The sequence below is a fragment of the Corylus avellana genome, chromosome 9, assembly GCF_965113065.1.
Source record: "Corylus avellana chromosome 9, dhCorAvel1.hap1.2, whole genome shotgun sequence".
NCBI classification, from domain to species: Eukaryota; Viridiplantae; Streptophyta; class Magnoliopsida; order Fagales; family Betulaceae; genus Corylus; species Corylus avellana.
In genome coordinates, this window is record NC_142498.1 from 22,852,613 (window position 1) to 22,879,278 (window position 26,666).

The window sequence follows — 26,666 nt, forward strand, 5'->3', positions numbered from 1 at the left end:
CCTGGAAGAAGAGAGAAGACAAATAGGAGTCAAGCCTCAAAAGAACATTTTTTTTTTATTAACTACAATTTTGGCCACTGTGGCTTAAATACTAATGTCTCTAGTTTGTAGAATTTAAGAACCCTCACAATATACCTAAAATGGAGAGGGTTGGATTGAGTTTCTCGCCTATCGATTGTATTACGTTCAAGTTGTGACTGATGGAAAATCTTAGGTATATTTCTAGATAGGCCAAAACTCTTATTCATAAATCAAACGTTGTTTCCTTCCATCGAGAGAGACAACTTTTAATGAAACATTAAGGGAGACAACCTTTCATCTAAGTAATTATCTGTATACTTAATTACTCAAAAAATTTAGTTTAGTAAAATCTCTTTTAATATAATATATGTGATAAATATAAGAAAATGATAAAGGCACAACTTTGGCTCAACTTCTCTCTTAAGTTTTTTTTAAAAAACTGCATGTAGAGGAGAGAGAGAGCCTTAAACTAGAGAGAGAAAGAGAAATTTAGTCTAGAATTGAAGTTGAGTCAAAGTTGAGTTTAAGTTGTGCCTTTATCACACCTCATAAATATATGAGCCACTTTAAATCTCCTTGTAAGAGATAAGTTCTAACAAATAACACAACTCTTAAAATTTAAATAAAATACTAATTAATAACCTCATTAATTAATAAAACATAAATAAAACTAAGAGCCTTTTTGGGATTACGTTTAAAAAATAGAGTTTTTAAGTCAAAAAAACGTTTTTGGCAAAATTTTCATTTTTAAGCTTTTGCCAAAAATGCATTTTGACCATTTTTAGGCTTTTTGGATCCTTAAAATCGCTTTCAATTTTTTTACCAAACAAATATTTTTTTTTTTCAAACGAATTTTTTGAGTGTTAGAAGCACTTTTAGCCCCTCAAACGCACTTTCAAACAGGCCCTAAGGACCCAATTAAGTTTTGGAAAAAGTTTTCTTCCAAACTAGGTTGGAAGAATTTCCTTCAACCTAGTCTATAAAAATAACATGTATCCATTTTTTTAATAACATGTAAAATGCACATGAGTTTTTAATAAAATTTATTACAACTTTGTTTCTGTTATCAAAAAAACATGTTCATCTCCCATGTTACTTTTATAGACTAGGTTAAAGGAAATTCCTTCAACCTAGTTTGGAAGAAAACTTTGTCCGTAAGTTTGTCTCGTGCCGCGACACTTTTTCATCACTTTTTCTTTTAAATTTGTTTTCTCATTTTTTTTTCTTATTGCACTTTCTTTTTTTAGATTTTTTTTTTTTTTTGATATGCCCGCACAAGAAGGGGGAGGGGGATTCGAACTAGTGATTTGGCTCTTGATGTTGAGCTTGTAAGATCTATTTTAATTTTGGACAAACTTCTACCTTTAGTTAGTATATATATATTTTTTTTATTTATTGTTTCAAATGGGTAACTCAGTTGGTTGGAGGTTAAGTGGAGCTCACTAATTCGAATCTCACTTTCCGCTTTTCTCCTCATTTGTAGACATGTAAAAAAAGTATTTTCATTTACTTTTTTATTTCTTTTTTCTTGTTTAAATTTGTTGGTTCTTGCTATTGCATGTCCACTACAAGTTTTAATTCGTTTTAATTTTAAATAAATTTACGTAAGCCTTTAATAAGTGTTTGCATTTATTCTTTTTTTTTTTTTCTAAGCTTTTAACTTTTTTCTCATTTACTTTTTTTTTTAAAAAAAAGTTTTGATGTAAGTATTTCCATTTACTATTTATTGATTATTTATTTATTATTATTATTATTATTATTTAATTTGGCTCTTGATGTTGCATTTTCAGCTTCACGTTTCCGTTTTAATTAATTTGGACAAGCATCTACTTACAAAAAAAAAAATGGACAAGCATCTACCTAGCTTTTCACTGTTTTTTTCTTTTTTAAAGTTTGGTTCTTGTTGTTGCCTTGCAAGTAAACATAAGCATATGCCTTTACCGGACCTTTAATTATTCTGCGATCTCTCCTTTTTTTCTTTCCTTTTTTTACCGCATTTCATTTTCTTTTTTTAAACTTAAGTTTATTTATTTAGTTTGTAGCTTTTAGCTTTTTTCTCATTTATTTTTTTATTGGCCTTTCTTTTTTAAATTTTTTTATGTCAACAGTGAAAATGTAAGCTGCTTAAGAAATGCCTGGAGATTGAACGGAAAGGAAATTAAAAAAAAAAAAAAAAAAAAAAAGAAGAAGACGAGTTATCCTATATTTACTTGTTAAATATGTACAGAATTAGCTCAGAATTAAACAATATTCAAAAAATTTCAAAACTCAATTTGAGGCAATTTTTTTTTGGTATTTTTATAATTATGTCTGAAAAAACATGTGACGTTCATGACTGCTCAAAATTATAATGAAGCGGAGGTCATTAGTTCGAATCTCTCTTTATCTCTTGTGCGGACATGTAAAAAAAAAAAAAAAAAAAAAGAAAAGAAAACGTTCCAAGTTAGCTATTAAAGATGGAAACGTCATACGAGGAGGATGTGCATTAGTTAGAAGTAGGCAATTACATCAGGAAAATTAAAATAAACCCACCAAATAGCTATCATGTGATAAATTAAAGACTAAGAACAGAGAAGACGAGCAACCATATATGCACGTACAAGAAATCAAATATCAATTAAGCTGCATGTGCAGTTGTCATTGTTAATTAAATGGCTAATCATTCGAGCACTAGCAATTAAGTACCTAGCAACCGCTTTTTTTTTTTTCTTTTTTTTTTTTAAAAAAAAATATAAAAAATTAGGAAAATCATACATAAAATCCTTAGGTCGATGCATTTTTAAAAAAAACTTATTGGGTATTTTTTTTTTGAAATTTAGTCACTGGGTAACTCGAAACTACTAAAAAACTCACTACCGTCGATTTTTGTTAACTACCGTTAGTCCACTCAAAACTCAATGTTTTATCTGATTAAAATATTAATTTTTATTAATTTAATTTTAAAAAATTAAATCTTAAAAATAAAAAATAAAAAAATTTGAAGGATGGCCAGGGGCGGCGGTGCCACCCCTGGCCACCCCCCCAACCCCTAAGGGGTGGCCGTAAGCCACCCTAGGGGTGGTTTGCCCACCCCTGGGTGGCTTGCGGCCACCCCATGGGTGGAAAGGGGCGGCCCGCAGGCCACCCCTCCACCCCAGGGGTGGCCGCGAGCCACCCCAGGGGTGGTTTGGGGTGGCTCGCGGCCACCCCAAACCCCCAATGGGGTGGCTCGCGACCACCCCAAACCCCCAATGGGGTGGCGCGAGACCCCTGGGGTGGAGGGGTGGCCTGCGGGCCACCCCTTTCCACCCATGGGGTGGCTTACGGCCACCCCTTAAGGGTTGGGGGGGGTGGCCAGGGGTGGCAGTCAAATTTTTTTATTTTTTTATTTTTTAAGATTTAATTTTTTAAAATTAAATTAATAAAAAATTAATATTTTAACCAGATAAAATGAGGAGTTTTGAGTTGACTAAGGATAGTTAACAAAAATTGACGGTATGGAGTTTTTTAGTAATTTCGAGTTACCCAAGGACAAATTTTTTTTAAAAAAAATATCCAGGGAGTTTTTAAAAAAAGCGTGTTGACCTAAGGATTTTATGTATGATTTCCCAAAAAATTAAAATACTTTTTATTTTTTATTCAAATAAACACTATAATTATATCCTTTGCATTTAACTTAAATATTATTTAAATTAAATTTTAGAAGAAAGATAGAGAAAAAGAAAAACCAATTAAATTAATATTATTTCAAATAAATGCTAGAAGAAAGAGTGAAAAAAAAAAAGAAGCTTTTTATATTAAAATGATGTTAAGGGAACCACTTTTGGTTCCCTATATTTAGGATAAAACGTTGTGGTTCCTGGTTGTTCCTTAGTTTAGAGCATTAGCGGCAACTTCTTTTTAATTTTATTTTTTAAATTTAGGAAACAAAACTACTTTTTACACAATAGCTTCCATTATGTTTGCATATACCATTAAAATATTATTTAATTATAAAATACAAATTCTATACCTACCCTCACATTTTTTTACAAAATTCTAACACAATCTCCCATAAAAGAAAAAAAAAAAAAAAAAAAAGATGAGGGAGGAGATATGAGAGAAAAATAGTTTGTTAAAATATGAACAAAAAAGTTATAGGGAAGCTAAGTGCTAAAGAAGCACGGTAGCATTCCCAATGCTTATGAAAACTGTTGTACGTGACTTTTTATGATTTTTTATTTATTTAGATTTTTCATATATTTAAGGAATTGGAAAGAGGCTATAGGAAAATTGTTATTAGTGCCCTTAAGAAACAACAAGGAAATCCGTTTCAATGAGTTTTTTTTAGGAAGATAATGAATTTAGAGAAGATAATGAATTTTGTGAAAGTTGTTGCTAGTGCTCTTGTATATGTAAATGCTTTAAAACCGGATACAAGACATCAATCCCTTCAAAATTCAAATCCGACATTTACAACTGCCAATAACAATTTGATATGATAATAACCCTTTGTTAGATTTACTAAATTATTAGTATTCACTAATACTTAGACATTTTAAACCAATTTAATTATAGGTTACTCTCTTCATAAGTACTCCAACCTGTAACGTAGACACTACAATGGAAAGGGATTCATAAGGAGAAAATAAAAAACAACGTATATATAGTATAGTAAGACCCAAAAGTGTAAAACAAAAAAAAAAAAAAAAAGGGTTAAGACACAACTCTCTTTAGCAAGAAGGCGAAGGCATTCTCTTTTCCCCCTCTCCCACTTTGATAAAAAAAAAAAGGCGAAGGCATTGATTTCCAAGAAAGAGCCACCTGTGTTCATCCGCAACCGGTGCTCTCAAACAAACGAAACACCATTCCTTGTTTGGTTGGGGAAGGTGAAAGAGGATAATTGAAGGAGAGGCAGGAGAGAATCAATGGATGTTGTGTACGATGTGGAAGTCGTCTGTGCAGTCTTACGGCAACTCGAAGCCGAGTCCTATGGAGAATCATACATCCGTAGGGTGAAAAAAAAGGTAGAGGCGACCTCAAGAAATCTACAACGGAATCTGATCACCAGTGCTGAAGTAGTTACAAAGTTGGAAAATCTTTTTACTGCTGTTTACAAGATTGAGGATTTGCTTGAAACATCTGTCCGGCGAAGAATACATGCAAGGAGAATGGGCTTTGGTAGGAGGTACATTTTCATCTTTCTTACGATGTTGAATTTGAAGGCTAGAATAAAGCTCCGCAGGGAGATGAAGCATATCATACCCCGGATCTATGAGATTACTAAGTTCCTCATGAATATTAAGGAATCAGGTGTGAGCAGACGTGAAGAATCAAACGTCGTAATTGGCTTGGAAGAGCAGAAAGAATCAACATTAATCTTGGCAATGATGAATAGTGATCGTCTATCCTTCGGGTTGAGGCCTTGCTTGCTTTATTTTGGGCTCTTCCCAAGAGGATACCAAATTCCTGTGAGAAGGCTATTGCGTTTATGGCTTGCAGAAGGGTTCGTAACTGAGTCACGGGAACAGACTGAAAGGATGGAAACTGAAAGGATTCCATGGGATCTGGAGAAAAATGCGGAAATATATCTACACGAACTTTTAGACCGAGGGATTATTCGAATAACAGAATGGAGAAAAGATGGGAGTCCCAAAACATGCAAAATGCCTGAAATCATATATGATATCTGCTTGTCGAAAGCAAAAGATGTATTTGGCCTTCTCCAAATCCACCCTACTGTTGCATCTCCGAAATTTGGTGTTCGCCGTGTTGCTGAGCATGGTGACATCAAAGACTATTCCCACAAAGACTCGCGCATTCAAAATCTGCGCTCTTATTTGTCCTTCAACACTCAAAGCAAAGATACGCCTGCGGTGGAAATAGGCAACTTTCTCAGTACTGAAGTCATTGGTCATCGAGGCTTTGGATTGCTCAGGTTGCTTGATCTAGAACGTGTTTACAAGCCTGACTTGCCCCATAATCTGGGGCAACTCTATCTCTTAAGGTACTTGGGTTTAAGATGGACCTTTTTGGATACGCTTCCCCGCTCTGTTAGTAAGCTGCGTTTCCTTGAAACCTTGGATGTGAAGCACACCTATATCAGCTCTCCACCCAATTCTATTTGGAAGATGAATAACCTGCGGTATCTGTGTCTTAATGAAATACGCCTTGACATGCCTATGAAGAAACGTTCCAATATTTCTCTTACTGGGCTCCATACCTTATGGGGATTATTTGTGGACATCAATAGTCCAGTGAAGAATGGTTTGGATGGATTAATCAATCTCAAGAAACTAGGTCTGACATTTCATTTAGATTCCATTGAAAAATTAAATGTGTGGATTAGAAGATTGGTAGGACTTGAATGTCTGAGATTAAGATCTAAAGACGAGAATGGTCAACCTTCAAATCTCAAATTAATGCCTCTATCAAGCCTAAAGAATCTCACCAACGTGTATTTGCTTGGAAACTTACCGGAGCTGTCGATCAACTACTTTCCGAAAAGTATTAAAGTTCTTACTTTGTCTGTATCAAAGCTGAAAAAAGATCCCATGCCAATCCTTGCGAAGCTACCAGAGCTTTATGTCCTTCGGCTATTGGCCGATTCCTACACCGGGAAGGAAATGGTGTGGCCTCGTGAAGGCTTCCCTGAGCTTAATATACTGAAGCTCTGGATGCTAAAGGAATTGGAGACATGGACAGTGGAGGAAGGAGCAATATCGGTCCTCAGCGAATTGGAAATCCGATGCTGTCACAAGCTGAAGAAGCTTTCGTTACCCCTAAATTTTTCTTGGAAAATAGTTTTAAGGAACATGCCAAAGGAACTCGAAGACAATCTTCGAGTTCGAGCCGACTATTACTGCGACGACTTAAGCATCGAGACGGGATTCACTGTCGTGAGTGCTCTGCTTTTCTCATTTCTCCTTATCTTTTAAATAGCTATTCTTTGCCATGAACAAAAAAAAAAGAAAAAGGATATTATTATTTCACCAAAAAGTTTTTACTGACATCACAGGTTTGACGCTTGTATCGGAATGGTTACTCATCTACTTGCTTTCAGGAGATTTGGGCTTGTGTTAAAACCTTGGAAGACAACCTGATCATTTAAGGAGCTGCCACCTGAACACCAAATGCTAATTGTTGTTTTAAGTTGTTGCTATTAATGTTGCTGTATATGTTGTTGTTCTTGATTTTGTTGTTGCTGCTGCCGCTGTGTGTTGCCGTGGCTGTTAAGACAGCAGTACTGCTCTTATCATGTTGGATACTTTAATTGTTTGATTTGTTTCGAGTGCTTGTATCAGACTTATATATATCCTTTTCTGTGAGGCAATAATATATTCTTATTATTATATTCTCATAATAATCCTAAAGCAACATTTATACTGGAGGCCCACAAATCAGGAACGGTTGTGTTGTGCTCAGTTCTTTGTTCCTGGGTCAACAGGTGTCCATAAAAATCCTCCACAGAAATAGGATCAAATTAAGAATCATAAGCGGTGCTGAGACCAACAAGTATATAGGGGATAAGTTCTGACTCCTTAAGAGGCTCTTTAATGGATGAAAGAGTATGAGCTAAGGTCTGGCCTTCTGAAAATAATCAGCTACCGAGAAGGCACCCTTCTTGAGGCCTTGAGGGTGACAAGTTGGTACATAGTATGCATAATGCAAGCTTTAAATCTCTAATGTATACTATACATGACGAGAGGTTGTGAGACCAACAACATGAGCAAGTATGACTTCAATAAAATGGAGATGATGGAACTCAAAATGAGTTTGTCTTGTTGGTACCAACTACCACGCACTATAATCGGGATTGGGTTCTAGGGTAGTGCTGCTGGAAGACGTGTTGGGAGTTGGGATGAGTTTCGGAGACACGCAATAGAGCCATCAACGTATCCAAACACCTGTTGTGAGTTGTCCTTCAAGATAAGAAGTCATAAGAAATTGCCATACCATGTAATTGTCACGGAACAATTTGATAGTCATGTGATGGTTAAAGTGGGGGTGGAATTAGGAAATTTTAAAGTTTAATACTCTAAATTAAAAGTTTTTTTAACTTTAGAGACTAATCGCAAAACTCATAAAAGTTTAGCATTTAAGTGAAGTTTCTTTCTTTTTTTTTAAAAAAAAAAAAAGTTCGCATGCCTTTCTCAAACTATCACTTAACAATGTTTTTCTCAAATTTTCAATTACGATAATATCTTCCCTAAACAATCAAAAAAATTGACAATATCCCATGCCTACAAAAAGACAAAAATGAAAATAGTTTTGTTCTTTATGAAAAAAAAAAGGGAAATTTTTTAAATTTTGTATAAATTGGTTATTTATTAATTAATATTAATATTTATTTTAATAAATGTATTTTTGTCAATGAGTCGAGAGACATTATCTAAATTAAAAGTTTAGATTTAGTGGTAATTTGAGGATACTTATTGCACAAAAAAAAAGGGGGGGGGGGAGGGGGGGAAAGTCTACATAACCCCTTCAAATTACTACTCAATTGACAATGTCCCTCCCAAACTTTCAATTATGTCAATGTCCCCCCCCAAACTATCAAAAATTGTCAATATTTTTCCTAATGACGAAATTACCCTTAGTAAAATTAAAAACAAAAAAACTAAAACTTCGAGAAAAAACCCTAAAACTAACAAAAACAAAAAAATTCAAACATTGGCCAATTTTTTTTTTTTTAAAATCAATTTTATAAGAAAAAAATTAAAAAAAAATTCGATATATATATAAAAATTGAAAATTTTCGTTTTTTTTTTTTAAAAAAATTTATTTTTGTTTTATAATTTTATTTAAATAAAAATATATGTTTAAAAAAAATAAAATTTTCGTTTAATAAAATGAAATTTTTTGTTTTTTAAAACTAAATAAAATAAAAATTTCCGTTCTAAAAAAAAATTGTTTTTTAAAAAAATATTATTTTTAAATTAAAATTTTTCGTTTTTATAAAAAATGGTTAAATACTAAATTAGTCCATGTGGTTTCACAACTTTATTTTTTTTTTTCCCTTGTGGTTTCATTTTTATTACAGGAGGTCCCTGTGGTTTTGATAATAGACCAAGTTAGTCCATCCGTTAGTTGACCGTTAGGAATTTCACATGGACCAATAAGATGTTGACACGTGGCACCTACTTAATTTTTTTTTTTTAAAAAAATATTTTCTAAAAAAAAAAAAAAAAAAAAGATTGGGGGTGGCTTGGCCACCCCCATCCGGCCAGATGGTGGTGGCCAGGCCACCCCCAAATGGCCAAGGGGGTGGCTCGGCTACCCCCAATCCTTTTTTTTTAAAATTCAAAAAAAAAAATTAAGTAGGTGCCACGTATCAACATCTGATTGGTCCATGTGAAATTCCTAACCGTCAACTAACGGATAGACTAACTTGGTCTATTATCAAAATCATAGGGACCTCCTGTAATAAAAATGAAACCACAGAGGAAAAAAATAAAGTTGTGAAACCATAGGGACTAATTTAGTATTTAACCCTAAAAAAAAATCTTTTTTTTTTTTTTGAATTTATAGGGGTATTTTTGTCTTATTGAGAAATTTATATGGGCATTTTTGTCTTATTGCTAGTCTTGAGGGGGACATGGATAATGTTGTGGTAGTTTGGAAAGGATATTGTCACAATTGAAAGTTTGAGAATACATTTTTAATTGAGTGATAGTTTGAGGAGGGTACTTGAACTTTATCAAAAAAAAAAAAAAAAAAAAAAAAAAAAAAAACACTCTAATGAAGAGGTTATGGCACGTCGCGCGTTCCGAAAGAAGAAGCTCACACACACTAACCGGCGTCACAGCCTCTCTGCAGTCCTTGCCTCGATTTCTCTCTCGTAGGCCTTCTCATGGCGTTTCTATCTCAGCGATGTCCATGGCTTCTCTCGCGCTTTAACACAACAAGGTACCACTCGCTCCACCTCTCTTCAGCAATTTCGTTAGTTCCATTCGTTTTCAACCCTAGATGTTCCATCAAATCTCTTGAAAGACTTGAATGACCTGCCAGGCAGCCACCACGGATTCACATCAAGAACGAAACCGATCTCGACGAGCGCTTCGTTCTGAAGCAACTCTCTGACCTCCTTCCAATCCCTCGTAACTCTTCCGCTCCTAAGCTATTAAGAGACTGTAATCCAAGAGAACAAGTAAGTAGCACAAGTTAGGGCAGTTGATGGGTTTCTGTTGCCCGAAGAGAAATTACGAGGGGTTTTCATTCAGAAACTGAGGGGTAAAGCTGCAATTGAGCTCGCTTTGACAGACGTTGGGGTAGAATTGAGCGTAGGTGGTGAAGCAATGGCTACAATTTTCAATTGGGCGATTAAGAAGCCGGCAATACCTAAGGACATTACTAGTTACGGAAGAAGAAAATTCTTGAAATTTATGATGGAAATGTTGCGTGAGATGAGAAACGAAGGCATTAGCCTTGATTTGGAGACCATCATCACCACGAGATATACTTTCATCTCGGAAGATTGAATTTATTTATTTATTTTTCAAATTTTTAAATAAAGGCCAAATTTAAAGAGCTCAATAGCAATGCTCTTAAAAAACTAAAACATGTCTATGTAACTCATTAAAAAAAATTAAAAATAAAATAAAAAACCCTTCTATTTTTGAAAAAATGGTAGGCTTTGGGCAAAATTGGGGTGTCTGGCCACCTCTATGGGGTAGTTAGAGCCACCTCCAACTGGCAATTTCTAAGGGAAGGGAACATTACAAAAAATTGAAAATTCAATATTTTAAATTCAAAGTTTTAAAACATCATGGAATAATGTCAAAAAGTGTGAAAGTTCAATAAGGTTTTGTGAAGTTTTCCTACTCTTAATCGGGCCAATATTTCAAAATTTAAAAAATGCCTAACAGAAGATTAAGTATAAGTTTCTTAGAAGACTCAATTTGACAAATAAAATTCCTCAAAGATCATCAAGAATTTGGATAAGTTCTTAGTTATAAAACCTAAATCCAAGCAATCCTACAATATACCTCTTTCTTTGCATGAAGACACTTGAGTAGAATCAGTACAAAACATCTAAAAAACAAGAACAGATCACTCATCTCACAGCCAACTTGGCTCTGGCATGGCCTCGGTTGATTTGAAATTGTTCGGTAATGCCAAGATGCGCCATAAGAAGCCAGACATGAGTGAGGAGCTCCCCGCCCTTGGAAAGCTGTTGAGCATGATGATATCCTCTGCAGTGACTTGCAGCGTAACCCAGAATCTCAATCCACACGTTAGAAACAAACTCCCACTTCTTCTCTTTATTCCATTTCTCTTTCTCCACCATTTTCTGCAATTGATTTGCAAGCATACACCCATCGAATAGCACGGATTTGCTCCTGTCCCCTTTCACCTTTGTTGGTTCAACTTCAGTACACACTTCGAGCAACATTGTGGGAAGTTCGTCCTTATTTTTTGATGATAAATCATTTTCCTTGGAAAATTCCTTGGCCTCCTCACAGGTGTCTCGAAGCCTCATCATCCCAATCCCAATTGGCAGCATGAAAGGACGAATGACTAAAAGATACAACATGTAGTCCGATAGGTTCTTGCTCAAATCTTTGGCGGCCAAGTTTTCCCCACCATCTGAGTGACAGCAGAGATCAGTAGCAATGTGCCAGATAAGAATGCTTTGGTCGAATTCTACCTGCTCAGTGCTCCAATCGAATGAGGAGGAACATTCATATTTTTCTTCTTTGAAAACAAGACCACCTCTGGCACTACATAAAGACCCGATATGTTTCTCATACTCTGATATTTGTTTGTTGACCTCTGCTTTTTCTTTGTTGACCTTTGCTTTTTCTTTGCTGACCTCTGATTTCTTCAGAAAGTGCTGGAAGATCGACTCCTTCATTTCTCTAGAGATTTCTTCGCAACGGTATTCATACCAGTGCTTTTCCAATGTTTCATAAAATGGCAAATGCTTCACAATCTTTTGGAAACATTTATCATCCAGAAAAGGCACGAGGTTTCGTCTAAGGGAAAAACTTAGCAAATTGTACTGAGCCAAGGAATTTGACCACCGCTTTTTGTTAAAAGGTAGAAAAGAAGATACCTGTTTAGAAACAATTCGTTGAAAACAAGAGATTACTTCAGATTTGTGCTCACTCAACCATAGCTTTGCCCTGTCAGAGAGTAATAGCAAAATGACACCATAGAAATCTAAAATAATAGCTCCCGCCATCAATATGCAAGTAACTATGAGATCAGTCCGCAGGTGATTGTGTTTCTCAACAAACAGGAACAACACAAACACTATAATAGTGATAGAGCAAGTGATGAAGCGGAAAATGCATCCCCATTTAGTGAATATTATAGGTGCCTTTGTATAGAAAGCATCATACGCGAAGTCAAGTTCGATTTCAATTAACTTGAAAGCATCTTCCCAATTAGTGGATTTCTGGAAGTAAGACTGGCTCTTATCTCGGTCTTGGAAGCTAAGAATAAGATCTACGAAGAGCCACTTGAAACTGTGGTAGAAGCTGTATGCATCAGGCAATAATTTACTTGTATTAGCGGCACTGTCGTTACCGTCATTGCGACCATCGGACTGGTGAGAAACCTCGATCACCTCAACAGCCGACACACTAAACCCCTCGGCCTTCTTCAAACTGAATTCCTCCATGAATTTGGCATAATTTGGGCCAGAATCAGGAGCATCGAGCAAGGAATCAAGAAACTGCTCACGATTTGCAGATCTCAAGGCCAGTGACCTTTCTCCGTACTTTACCAACCCAGCAAAAAGCATGGGAATGGTGAGGACGGAGAGCCAAGTTCCACTCCAGGCGGTGATAGTGACATACAATGCCACGCCCGCCTGGACACCAAGTCCAAGGAAGTGCCTTATCCACAACTCATTGTCTGCTATAGCATAAGCAGTAATTGTGTCTGGGCCGCCGAGGTGTAACAGCAGAAATGGTGCCCAAAATGCCATGAGCTCGTCATCGTTAGTACTGGTTACATTGGCAGCACAGGTGCAGGGATTTCCTTGCTTATTGGAGAGGACACCAAGTGCAACAGTTGCCACCCAGTCTGCCATTAGGTAGGCTGACCAAATACACAATCTGAGGCAAGCTCTTGGATTATACTTTCTACGGTTGCCAACCACAATGAGTAATATTTGCAAGGTGAGGCTGATGAGGACCAGTATTCGCAGCTCCCAGTCGTCCCATAGTTTCCGCACCGGTTCTGGGAACACTTGGACGAGTCTCCTCTTGTCCACAAAAAGCCAACCGCTCAAAACTGAAAACAAAAGAACACAACTAAAAACACTTCGGCAAGAACACCATATTTATCGTGAACATAACTGCTAATGTCAAGAAAAATAAGTTTCATAAATATCAAAGGCTATGATTTTGGTACATAAACATATACTTTTATTGAATTTTCGTGGTAAATTTAAGGTGCCTTACTTGTTGTTAGTAGCATCCTCGGTTCAGCTTCTGTGATCTGTGATGAACTGCATTTCCTGGGAATAAAATTCAGGCTGGGGTAAGAAATAGACCAACTGGTGTAAAATTTAGAATGTGAATGCTTTACGGTTGACCGGAAAGGGAACTTAAAGAATATTCGCCTTTTGCTGTTACTGCTGACTAGAAATTTAATTTTGCCTAAGTTATAATACTCTGCTCTAAATTAGGGATAAAAAATTCTTAATTTGGGCTTAAAGATTTATAAGGAATAAGATTTGACGTTAAATCTTGGAAAATTTGGTCCGAATGACACTTAGGGAAGTTTTAGTTTTGGACTGGTCGATCAGTTGTTAGAGTGATCGATCGATCTGAACCCTAGAAAAAAAACCAATCACCCATTTTGAATGATCAATCAGTATGGCACCAGAACTTTATGTTTTAAATGCAAAAATGTTCAACCTTTAAGTGTTGTTAGACAATGCTATGAGTGATAAAGGGAGCATTTTTTTTTTTTAGTCTTAGGGGCTCTAGAGGTCTTACCATATCCAGAAATGTGATTTTTAGAGGTTGAAGATGATGAACAGTGTAATTGTTCGATCATTGTTCACCGTTTATCTATTAGTTGTCATGTTCTGTGCCGGACTTACGTTTCACATGTGACTACTCACGAAGTCATGGAGGACCTCAATGGGCGATCTGGCTAGGCTAATCTTTGTGGCCAACCTACAGATGGTGGCCTATATGAAGGCTGATCTCACCAAGAAGAGGGTTTCTCTTTTCTAACGCTTGTGTGGTGGTGGTACATAATTTAATTTGGGAAGTCCAAGAAAAAAGGAAAGTTGTAGGTTATACCTATTTTGAGTAACTGTCCGAAACGATGGATCACATAACCTTCTCTAAAGGTAATTAAGATTAAGAATTTGAACTAGTAATTTCTGTTTTATAAGACGTGGTCTTATTTGATTGAACTACTTCTTAAAAACATTAATGAAATTAAGTTAAAGGTCTACCAAATGAGAAATCTTGGTTCTATCCAAACCCACACGCGATAGTTTCACGTATTTGTAATGATGTTGAAGACTTTGGTTTAAGTCACCTATCTAATGTTTTTAGCTCTAATCACTAATATACTTGAAAAATGTTACACTTTCAACTATTTTACAATTTCTCATTTGGTAAAGCGCATAATTTTTTTTTTAAATATGTATGGTTGTAAGTGCACTTGTGAGTGTTAAATTTTATATCGAGAAAGTATGAATACAAAGAGTCGTTAATATATTTAAGTGGACCCAAATTCATTAGTTTAAGTTTTTGAATTAAAATGATAGTCAAATGCATATATTAATATATTATGAGTAAAAAAATTTCAAACGTAGATCACTTGAGCATATTGTCATGTCATTTAATTTTTTAGAATAATATATCATAATGTAAACCATTAAATACAATAAATAAAATTTGAACCATAAAATAAATAATTTTTTTTTTTATTTAACTTGAAATAGATAGCATCCCACTCTACCTTTTTTTGGATGACATTGAATAGCTGGTAGACCGGCAAGGTGATTCCAAAGACTTGAGTGCAAGTTCCCTTTCAAGTTTTCCGGTCAAATAAGATAATAGAAGTATTAAATAATGTTTCTTTTACTTTTCATGGTTATCTGAATCCTAATCCAATAACATGTTTGTGTGGAATGTGGATCCACCACAAGGGGCCACTAGAATCCAATGTTCTCTCTTTTCACTGTGTAAAGGCAAGGCGAAAAAAATCAACGAAATGGTTATGGGATCCACCACATTGATTTGGTGGTGACACTGGCACCACAGACTTCTGTAGGCGCGTCTCTTTTTTCGAATAAAATGCAAAGTGTCAAAACATCGGATCCTGATCCCGTCGAATTCATGAGGGAATTCGACGGTATCAAATTCTTAATTTGGACCTTTGATTTTTATCCAACGGTTCAAATTAAGTTATTAATAAAATATTATTTATATTTAAAAAATAAATTAAAATAATAATAATAATAATAATAATAATAATAAATTAATAAAATAATTTTTTAAAAAAATTAAAACACCAACCACCCCAGGCGGTGGCCGGCCACCTTTGTTGTGTTGAGAGGTTGGGGGTTACTTTGGCCCTTGGGAGTGATCCGGCCACCCCTAATGGCCAAAAAACAAAAATGTTAACTTTAGCCCTTAGAGGTGGACCAACCGCCATCTGTTTTTATTTTGGCTTTTATCACAAGACCATTTTGCAATAAAGCACAAAGTCTTTGCGGTTGTTTTGAAGCAAATCATAATTTCCAAATCTAGTTTGAAAAAGATACAATGCTACTTGATTTGATTTGGTGATATGAAATTGTTGGCTTTGAGATCCAATAAGAGGCTAAGAGTACGTACGTACTCTCAGTTCTCACTTCTCAGTTCATATTTTGCTGCAAACGGTGGGAGAAAGAAAATAAAATGAAACTCACATATTTAATAGTAATTTTAATAAGTAAGAGCATGAGAGAATGAAAGACCCGACAATGAAGTGAAGCATTTTCCTATTAATATTTTCGGATTTTCAGACATTTTAAACCAATTTATAAGTTATTTTATTCATTACTCGAATCTGTGTGACGTGGTAACTAGTATGCTAATTATTAAAAAAAGAGGGAAAGGATCCATGAGGAGAAAACAAAAAAACTACGTAAAGTAATTAGACCCAGCCTCTTTAGCAGGGGCGGACGTCCCCCCAAAATTTTTTTCAACCCCTCTTATTAGGGGCCTAGAAAAAAAATAACCTAAATATTAGAGGTTTTTCATAACCAGCGTCCCCCCAAATATTTAATATTTGTCCCCCCAAAACCTTTTTGTATATATTTTTACTTAACTGATTCTCTTTGGACTCTATTTGTTTCCAGCCTCTGCTCCTTTGCAGCGTGTAAGACAGCAATGAATGACAATCCTTCTCCTCCTTCTCCTTCTCTCTCTTTTTAACCCTATTCAATATTCATTTTACTTCTTGAAATTTAGGGAATTAATTTAATTTCTTAGGTTATAGTGTAAGGAATAACACAATATAATGATGTTATAATTTGACTTCCTTACTTTCAACGTAGGTAGATATAGCAAAGGTGGTTACAGTCCATTTACAAGAACTGACACTACAAACTTGAATTTAAACATTTACATTTGAACGTAGATATTTATTAGCAGAGTAGTTTTATCTGCATCTTTATCTGTTTCTGATGGTTAATTCACATTTGAATTCGTTTGGTCTAAAAAATTAATTTGTAATAAAACTACAACGTCTTTTGTCCTTTGAAAATCATCCAACTTAATTCCTTAACTATTTTTTTTTCTTCTAAAGAATATAAACGCAGCATATATATATATATATATATATATATATATATATATATATTCCTTGAAAAATCATCAAACTTAATTTCTTACATGTTTCTTCTTCTAAGAACATAAACAACTGAGTTGTTGACCATAAGCACAACTCCATAATGCTAAATTACTTTTGTTGGCGCCCTGGCATATAAACGAATGAACCTACGGATCATGCGGTGTAAACACTCTTCTCAATGGTTCAAAGATCTCATAAGTTCAACTCCTCATTATTACCACCGCTCATGTCTACGTAAGTTCGTCCCCCCAAATAACAAATCCTAGTTCCGCCCCTGCTCTTTAGCAAGAAGATGAAGACATTGGTTTGTGTAGCTCCAATCCAAGAGCCACCGATGAAACCCACTACACTAAACACAAGACAACTTCCACACCTAGCCACTTTGCATAAGCTCCTCAACCTTCGATTGGGGTTTATCAGCCACCGTACCGGCCCACCTGTGCTCATCCGCAACCGGTGCTCAAACAAATGAAGCACCAATATTCCAGCTTGTTTGGTTGGGGAAGGTGAAAGAGGATAGTTGAAGGAGAGGCAGGCCAGAGACAATCAATGGATTTTGTGGACGTTGGGGAAGTCGTCTCTGCAGTCTTACGGCAACTCAAAACCGAGCACTATGAAGAACATAAGGCGATAATGCGGGTAGAAAAGAGCATAGAAGATCCAGGATGGAATAAATATTATTTTGTGATAACCAATGATGAACTTAAGAAGTTGGAAAATTTTCTTGCTGCTGTTTACAAGATGGAGGATTTTTATGAAACGTTTGTCCTGCGAAGAATGCATGTAAGGAGAATGGGCTTCGGTAGGAGGTACATTTTCATCCTTCGTCAGATGTTGAATTTGAAGGCTACATTAGACTTTCGCAGTGAGATGAGGAAGACCATATTCCAGATCGATGCCGTTTTTAAGGAATCAAGTGTGAGCAGACAAAGCCGTCCACGTGAAGAATCAGACGTCCTTGGCTTGGAAACGCACAAAGGAAATATGGTGACCTGGCTAACTGACACTAATTCCGGTCCAAATATTGGGTTCCTCTTAATCTCAGGCCAGACTGGCTCCGGCAAGACTACCGTCGCCACGGAAATATATAAGAGTCCTGAGATCGAACGTCATTTTGAATTCCGCGCATGGGTTTCTGCCTCTAAGGACCCTGTATCCAACTTCCGGAGCATTTTGCAGCAGATCACTGGCGATTCAACGGTTGATATGAAATCTACCGAAGCAGAATTGGAAGAGAAGATCTGTAAGATTTTGCAGAAGAAACGGTGTCTGGTAGTGGTCGATATTAATATGGAAAACGCTTATGATCTTTTGGATATAATACCGCATTCTGCGTTGTTAGGCGAAGGCAATGGTAGTAGGGTGATAATGACAATGAGGAGCAAATACCGCATCGAGTCCTTTAGGCATGAATATAAAAATAATCCAAGTTTATCTTATGATCAGCTCAAGCCGCTACAGGATGAGGGCGCGTGGAATTTGTTCTTGAAAAAGGTACGCTTACCAGATAATACTGTTGAGTCTGATATTCCAGATAAGCTCAAAAGAGAAATTATAAATGTATGCGGAGGCAATCCTTCGGCAGTCATGGCGCTTGGACGTTTTCTATCGATAAAAAAGAGCTACGAAGAATGGTTGACAGTTCTTGAGCAGTTATCGGGCTCAAATTTCTTTGCCTCGATGAATTGTGAGCTAACCACCGGGATGAGGACTTGCCTACTTTATTTTGGGGTTTTCCCAAAAGGATACGAAATTCCAGTGAGAAGGTTATTGCGTTTATGGCTTGCAGAAGGGTTTGTAACTGAACCACGGGAGCAGACTGAAAGGATTCAATGGGATCTAGAGAAAAAGGCGGAAATGTATCTACGCGTACTTATAGACCGAAGCATTATTCAAATAACAAAATGGAGAAAAGATGGGAGTCCCAAAACATGCCGAATGCCTGGCGTCCTACATGATATCTGCTTGTCAAAAGCACAAGATATATTTGGCCTTCTCCACATCCACCCAACTACGCTAGCTCCCGAAAGTAGTAGTGATCATGCATCTCCATCTCCCAAGTTTGGTGCTCGCCGTGTTTCTGGTGACATCAAACACTATTCCAGTAAAGAGTACTCGCGCATGCAACATCTGCGCTCTTTCTTGTCCTTCAACATTCAAAAGAAAGATACGCCTGCGGTGGAAACAAGCGACTTTCTCAGTGCTGAAGTCATTGGTCATCGAGGCTTTGGAATGCTCAAGGTGCTTGATCTAGAACGTGTTTACAAACCTAAATTGCCCCATAATCTGGGCCAACTGTATCTCTTAAGGTACTTGGGTTTAAGATGGACCTTCTTGGATAAGCAACTTCCCCACTCTATTAGTAAGCTGCATTTCCTTGAAACCTTGGATGTGAAGCACACCTATATCAGCTCTCCACCCAATTCTATTTGGAAGATGAATTACCTGCGACATCTGTGTCTCAATGAAATACGCCTTGACATGCCTGTGAAGGAACAAAGTATTTCTCTTCTTAGACTCCATACCTTATGGGGATTATTTGTGGACATCAAGAGTCCAGTGAAGAATGGTTTGGATGGATTAATCAATCTTAGGAAACTGGGTCTGACATTTCATTTAGACTCCGTTGAAGAATTGGATAAGTGGATTTCAAGCCTGAAAGGACTTGAATCTCTGAGGTTAAGATCCAAGGACAAGAATGGTCGACCTTCAGAGCTCAAATTAAAGCCTCTAGCAGGCCTAAAGAATCTCAACGATGTGTATTTGCTTGGAAGCTTACCGGAGCTAGATAGTGAATACTACTTTCCGCAGGGTATTAAAGTTCTTACTCTATCCGTATCAAAGCTGAAAAAAGATCCCATGCCAATCCTTTCGAAGCTGCCAAAACTTGGTGTCCTTCGGCTATTGGCTGATTCCTACACTGGGAATGAAATGGTGTGGCCCAGTGAAGGCTTCCCTGAGCTTACAATACTAAAGCTCTGGATGCTAAAGGAATTGGTGACATGGACAGTGGAGGCAGCAGTTACGAGTCTCGACGAATTAGAAATCCGATGCTGTCACAACCTGAAGAAGCTTTCGTGCCCCCTAAATTTGTCTTGGACAATAATTTTAACAAACATGCCAAATGAACTTGAAGACAAGCTTCGAGCCCCCCTAAATTTGTCTTGGACAATAATTTTAACAAACATGCCAAATGAACTTGAAGACAAGCTTCGAGCCGATGATTACTGCGAGGAATTAATCATCAGTACCCTGCAGTTCTAAATGGGATTCACTGTCAGGAAAATGTGAAGCAGGTTTCAAGCCACTCCCTTTATTCACTAGTGATGGCTCTGCCACCTGAACACCAAATGCTAATTGTTGTTTTTATGCCGTTGCTATATATGTTGTTCTTGATTTTGTTGTTACTGATATATGTTTGTTGTTCTTGGAAGACAACCTGATCATTCAAGGACTTATGTTCACTCCTTAAATATACTAATTTTAAAATTCTAATCATAAAATCAATACTATCTAATATTTCAAATGAAATAGAAGGATTATTTTCCTTACTTTGTATGTTTGTCTTCGTAACAATAGTTAGGAGAAACTTCACATAACCTTCTTGAATTTCATCACTTATATAATCTATTCTCAAAGTAATGAAATTTATTGTTCAAATAATTAAGTTACATTCCAATCAAGAACAACTTAGCACAAACATGTAAAGGGGGAAAGAAAACCACTCATTTCAAAGCCAACTTGGCTCTGGCGTGGCCTCGGTTAATTTAAAATTGTTCGATAATGCCAAGATGCGCCATAAGAAGCCAGACGTGAGTGAGGAGCTCCCCGCCTCTGGCAAGCTGTTGAGCATGAAAATAACCTTTGCAGTGACTAGCAGCGTCACCTAGGATCTCAATCCACACGTTACAAATAAACTCCCATTTTTTCTCTTTATTCCATATCTCTTTATCCACCGGTTTCTGCAATTGATTTGCAAGCAGACATCCATCAAATAGCACGGATTTGCTCCTGTCCCCTTTCACCTTTGTTGGCTCAACTTTAGTACACACTCGAAGCAACATTCTGCGAAGTTTGTCGTTATCTTTTGATGATATACCTATTTCCTTGGAAAATTGCTTGGCCTCCTTACAGGTGTCTCGAAACCTGATCATCCCAATCCTAATTGGCAACATGATAGGACGCATGACTAAGAGATACAACATGTAGTCCGACAGGTTCTTGCTCGAATCTTTGGCAGCCAAAAAGTCTTCATCCACATCTTTGTAGCACATTCTAGCAAGATTGGAAAGCACTGTTGCAAAATATTAGCTTCTTGGAGCTCTCTTAAAGCCTTATCACCAGTCAACTTTTCTTGAGCCAGTGCCCATAATTTCAATGGTGAAAGGAAGGCAAAATAAATGGACTATTTTTCACATGAAAAATTTGATAAGGATTACATCACATGATCGACTCACTATTCTTGGGGAAAATGAAACTGACAATCATTCTTTTGTAGCATGTTAACCTACTTGGTACAAATGGAATTCTGCTTAAAAGTTGCTGCCTGGCAAAATATTCTGACATTTCAAGGTTATTAGCAGTCAAGTTTAAGGCTAGTTCGTACATGCAAACAAGTTGCTTTTATGATAAAAGCAAATACTTAAATAAGCACAATTAAAAAATTATGCAAGCATTTCCTGTTTTACAAGGTAGAAATGACAAAATGAATTATGTTCATGAGTTAGCAAGAATCAGGTGAACCAAGAACAAAATGTTATAATAAACCAACAATAACCCCCTCAGAAAGCAAGAGTAAAAACCATGATAATGGAAAACCTGGGAATTTAATAACTGACCCACATTTTATCAGAGCTTGCACCTCATCTGCCATGTACCTTATAATATTGTTAGAAAGAAAGGGACAAGTATCCATATTGATAAGGTGTCTCCATGAGTTGTCCTATAGTCAGGTGTCCCCTATGAGTTGACAGAGCTGTCATATTAAAGGGACCATGGCATTGTTCTTTCACTAATAGTCCAAAGAATTTAGTAGCTCTTAAAGAAACCAAGTATGCTACAATTTTTGGGCCGACCAATTCTTTAATTAAACTGCTCCTCCATGGCAAAACATATAATGCCCCAAATTAGCATGGCCCATTAAGCTTATAGAGGACTAAGACAACATCACGAGCATTCTGAAAAGACCTTGAAATGAATAATTTCAGAACTCAAGATTTATAGAAGCATAACACAAGTAAACTCACCAAGAGACATGACGCTGAAATTCACGCTTCTCTAATGTACTTTTCCTCCGCTCTATCCAATTTATAAGGTCCTAACAACATTACTAGCACTAATTCAGACCATTTGATCATCAAGGATTTTTGAAACAAACTATTGTCAGTATGCTTGAAACAATTACCTGTGTCATTTCATATAAAGGTTGATAAGTTAAAACATCAACCGCACACAGTTGCTCTAGTTCCATCTGCAATTCTTTCAAAAGGTGTCACAACTATAAGCAACAAACTTAAAAAATCATGAAGAAAAAAAAGGGTAATGGCTCCATAACCTACTATGCAAAACATCTTCTTCAACATCCACGCTGCCAGCATCTCAAGCAATATCCTCTATGTTGCTGCAAACACGTTAATTGAATTTAAAAGCAGATAAACTGATCTGAAAAATCAAAAGAAATCCAACCTTATAATTAATTCAGGTAATCTTACAATACATGTTCCAAAAAACAGAATTAACTCCAGTACATTTTATGACAAGAAAATTAATTATGTCCCCCAACCGTGGCAGATGTATCATTTTTGCAGAGCTCCAAAAGGAGATTTCTGGTTCTAAAATTAATAAAATTGTATTAACTGCATTGTGCTTTCAAAAACAGCATAAATTTTAAACATAAATTGTTCCTAAAAGTTGTGCCAACGCAGCAAATCATTCATGAAATTCATGTACATATATTACGCAAAAAGAAAAAAACAATTTAAAAAGAGAAACCTACTTTGGACTTTGCAAAAATAAGCTAAAAATCCAATCTTGCATAAGCTTCCAAAACTGGTGTGGAAAGATGGCATTTCACAAATCAGAAATTCACCGCTTATCAACTAAAAATCTCATTAATAGTTTAGGTAATACACTGTAAACTTATCAAAGAGAAGGTTATAAAAAGTTAAATTTAATAAAATGAGATGGTGAAAAATACTGGGCTTCATCGAGAATCACAATGGCTCCTTTAATATCTACTTCCATAGCTCCACGAATGACTGGATTGATGATGTAGTTGTATGGGCAGAAAACCAATTGTGCACCATCTGCCATCGAACGTGCTGCATAATATGAGCAACCTAAAGAAGGAAGAAAATTGTTGTAAGATTGTGTTTGCAGCACCATGACACATGGTGTCCGAAAAAATACATATATTTATATAAAAGAAACAAACCTTTCACGAGTTGTCCAACTTTTACAAGATCTTCTATATCATGGGCCTCATGGCAACCTCCTTTCTGAAGGGATGGATGACCTTTGATTTTATGCACACTTCTGTTGGTAATAAAAACATACGATTGCTATTACTGTCACTCAATACATCATAGTGTAAACAAAGATAACCAAGATTAACAGAGCATATAGGACAATAGATATAACTCACTTAAATTCTGGGCATCCTACTTCTCGATTACTCAAAAGCAACTTGCTGGAAATTTCTAAAACCATTTTCAGTTATGAAAAATGAAAGGAATCTTATTTATAAAAACAAAAGAACAAAAAAGCCATATGGGTCAGAAGTTGACCATTCTTCATCAATATTCTCTTTCCCGCGTATATGCTTGTTTGTGCAGTAATGCTTCCGTGATGACTGGAAGGAAGAGAGAGAGAGAGAGAGAGAGAGAGAGAGAATTCATATGCAAACACTATATGCTTGAACCAGGAAAGAAAAAAAACTCCAGAACAGAACATTATTCAAAAGCAAGAATACAAGAAAAAGACATTATTTAAAAAGGGTCCTGTTCAAACAGCTATATACCTCCTCATGGAGTAGAAGAGTGCACCTTCCACCCACATATCCAATAACACATATTAACCATTGAGAAATTTTCTTGCGGTAAAAAAGATTCCTTTTATAATTGCTCACTCAACAACTGGTACCAATGAAAAACACATTTCATGACTAAATGATTAGGAATTATTTTCACCCTTATTGTTAATTACACTTGGCTGCAATATGGATAATAGAAGGAAAGGAGACAAGCACTCTATGCTGTGATGACCTACAAAGCAAGCAAATTAGACAAATCCGAGTGGTCCAATATATGTTAAGCAATAAAAATATCTATTCAGTTTCTAAATGCAAGGACCTATCTAAAAAAATGCATGGCAGTGTGAAGCATGAGAGACATCCATATAAGATGTTAACCATTAGCATGCATCATGAAACATGCCCTCCAAATCAGGATGAATGGTCCAATCCCAAATAATTAGTTTTATTGGGACGATAAGTTGATAACCAAATCAAAGTCAAGGTAAAGACAACAAGCTATGAGGAGGAATTTGTAAAACATGAACTGACAAGGAATAAGTAAACATACCAAAACCGCCACTGGCACTCGATAAGCAGTTTTCCAGTATTCACGAATCACTTGAAAAATTTGTGAATGCGTCCTCCTTAAAATACAGAAAATAGTTGATAACCATTTAAGAAATGAATTCAACATTTGACAACACAAAATATCAATGTCTTGATACTTGAGAGCTTGTAAAATCTTCTGTTAAACTTCTCAAGTAATTCTATGGAAACTACAAAAATAATTGACGTCATATGACCCAAATTCTTTATAATTCTTAGTTTTTCAAATCAAATTACTACAAATAGTGATCAGAAGAAAAGATTGGCGCCCAAGTCATAGCCAATTTCAAATAAGAATTGCATAAGATAGGGGATAAGTTGTAATATGAAATTTTTTAACTAGAACTTTACATGAGAAGATAGGCAATCCTTATCGTGGCATTGAAGTGCAATAGTGTCAAAAACAAAACCTTACAACTAAATAACTAATTGAGCCGCCCTAAAATAGGGAATTATAGTTGAAAACTGCAATGCTTCCCATGTCATAAACTTTGTAACTATTACATTTCAGTGTATATAAACAAATATTAAGATATTTTGTTCTCACTAAACATATGGCTTTATGAAGTGGGCCATCCAGTGCTTATGTGAAGTTTCTAAAACATTCATAATTACTTTATAAAGCAATAGTCTATCTGAAATCACAAATTTCCACAACATATTACCTGACTAAACAAACAACACAAACAAATAAATAGAAGCTCCCAATTGAAGAGATTAGGATAAAGCTTTATGATGCATAATATATGGTTGGTGTTACCTTTTTCTTTTGATTCTTGCTGTTTGCTGCAGATTGAGCTGGCTCCAAATTTTCTGGCCCTGGATTACCTAATAAAAACAGCAATGTTAGTAGCATAGTGGACCAACTGGTGAAATGGAAACATTGATTAAGGGATTGTCTGGCCATCCCATATATTTGATTGCATTTATCAAACTTCGTCAATCAGAAACCCCTGTTAACAAATTCAAAATGCAGATGTCTCTATGTTGTTTTCCTCTAAATATGCAACAACCAAACGAAGATCCAAAGACTAACGCATTAGGTTTTAAATTATTGACTTATTTCTCACTTTCTTAGAAACCCTAACAATGTAAAATGTACACTAGAAGTTTAACCGTAATAGCCCAAGAAAGACTCGAGATTAATGCATTAGGATTAAAATCAATCTTTAAATACTTCCTTTACCTGAAGGCTCCACTTCTGGAACAAATCCGCCGCCGTAAGCCAGAGGATCAGTCATCGCCTCGGGAGCAGGCTTCGATTGAGAAGGATTCGCACACCGATTCTTCGTCTTACAGTTCTGCTACCAAGCGAGGGTCTAGCACAGAAGCGAGAGCGATTTCCCCGTGCCGGTCGGGGACTCGAGCAGCGCATGGCAGTGGCCCTCTCTCTGGGCGCGATCCAGTGTCGAGATGACTCGGCCCATGAACGCGAGCAGCGACCCGTACAGCCGATACGGGAACTCCTCTTGGATGCCTCCGATGTGGTACGCATTTTTGGGGCCTTTCTGGTTAGGGTTTGGTCCAGGAGTTGCAGAGACCATTTCTGGGTGTTCTGAAGAATATCTTTAGAAGAAGAGAGCTTTGGGGCTTGTCAGCGGGATTGTATATCTGATTGAACGTTGTGGGAGGTTTTGGACGGTTTTGGCGGGAAATTAGATTTATGAGATTTGATAAAGGCGGTAACTTCCCTTATACACTGTGCTTTGGCCCTTGATCTCGCAGTCAAACGGTTTGTAATCGTGCCACGTGTTCAATGTAGGGTAATAATTGTTTGAATAATAATAAAAGTAATTAATATGATATAAAAATTAAAAAATATGATAAATATATTAAAGTCCAGAATGAGCCCACCAAAACTAAAAAATTCTTAAGTTTTTTTTCTTTGACTTTTTACTTCATGGGTCAATCGAAATACCAATAAAATTTTTATCATCAAAATTGTGTAACCGCTATTTGTTTCAATCAAGACGCATTGTTTTGCTACATTAGCATAATAATTTAATTTAAAAATTTAAAAACAAAAAACAAAAAATTGAAGGAATGGCCAGCAGTGAGGCTGCCACCCCTAGCTACCCCCCAACCCCTATGGGGTGGCCACAAGCAGTGGGACTGCCACTCCTCCCTTAGAGCATCTATTTTGAGTTATTCAAATAAAAGTTAAATTTAAAGATAAAAATTCACTTTTAAAATGAGCTAAATATTAAATTCACTATATCTTCCTCTACTTTAGTTAAATATTATTATTATT

The 26,666-nt window shown here is 36.2% G+C and overlaps 5 protein-coding genes across 5 annotated transcripts; 2 read left to right on the plus strand and 3 right to left on the minus strand.

Moving 5' to 3' along the window:
- Nucleotides 1-4,907: 4,907 nt before the first annotated feature.
- LOC148583932 (putative disease resistance RPP8-like protein 2) lies at nucleotides 4,908-10,993 on the plus strand. The gene is made up of 2 exons (XM_088510829.1): nucleotides 4,908-6,824; nucleotides 10,904-10,993. The coding sequence occupies exons 1-2, from the start codon at nucleotides 4,908-4,910 to the stop codon at nucleotides 10,991-10,993; spliced, it is 2,007 nt and encodes a 668-aa protein (XP_088366955.1).
- Nucleotides 10,994-11,035: 42 nt separating this feature from the next.
- On the minus strand, nucleotides 11,036-13,793 carry LOC132191109 (uncharacterized). The gene is made up of 2 exons (XM_088510830.1): nucleotides 13,783-13,793; nucleotides 11,036-13,244 (listed from the first exon to the last, which is right to left on the minus strand). Exons 1-2 carry the CDS (start codon nucleotides 13,791-13,793, stop codon nucleotides 11,036-11,038), a joined length of 2,220 nt encoding a protein of 739 aa, XP_088366956.1.
- A 3,553-nt stretch (nucleotides 13,794-17,346) lies between these two features.
- LOC132191110 (putative disease resistance protein RF9) lies at nucleotides 17,347-20,061 on the plus strand. Its single transcript, XM_059606122.2, has one exon. It carries the CDS (start codon nucleotides 17,347-17,349, stop codon nucleotides 20,059-20,061), a length of 2,715 nt encoding a protein of 904 aa, XP_059462105.2.
- A 503-nt stretch (nucleotides 20,062-20,564) lies between these two features.
- On the minus strand, nucleotides 20,565-21,071 carry LOC148583933 (uncharacterized). Its single transcript, XM_088510831.1, has one exon. It carries the CDS (start codon nucleotides 21,069-21,071, stop codon nucleotides 20,565-20,567), a length of 507 nt encoding a protein of 168 aa, XP_088366957.1.
- On the minus strand, nucleotides 20,597-25,656 carry LOC148583934 (uncharacterized). Its single transcript, XM_088510832.1, has 10 exons — nucleotides 25,602-25,656; nucleotides 25,176-25,243; nucleotides 23,583-23,647; nucleotides 23,441-23,485; nucleotides 23,231-23,331; nucleotides 22,994-23,135; nucleotides 22,356-22,417; nucleotides 22,202-22,275; nucleotides 22,044-22,114; nucleotides 20,597-21,091 (listed from the first exon to the last, which is right to left on the minus strand). The coding sequence occupies exons 1-7, from the start codon at nucleotides 25,654-25,656 to the stop codon at nucleotides 22,396-22,398; spliced, it is 498 nt and encodes a 165-aa protein (XP_088366958.1). The 3' UTR covers nucleotides 20,597-21,091; nucleotides 22,044-22,114; nucleotides 22,202-22,275; nucleotides 22,356-22,395.
- Between the last annotated feature and the right edge of the window lie 1,010 nt (nucleotides 25,657-26,666).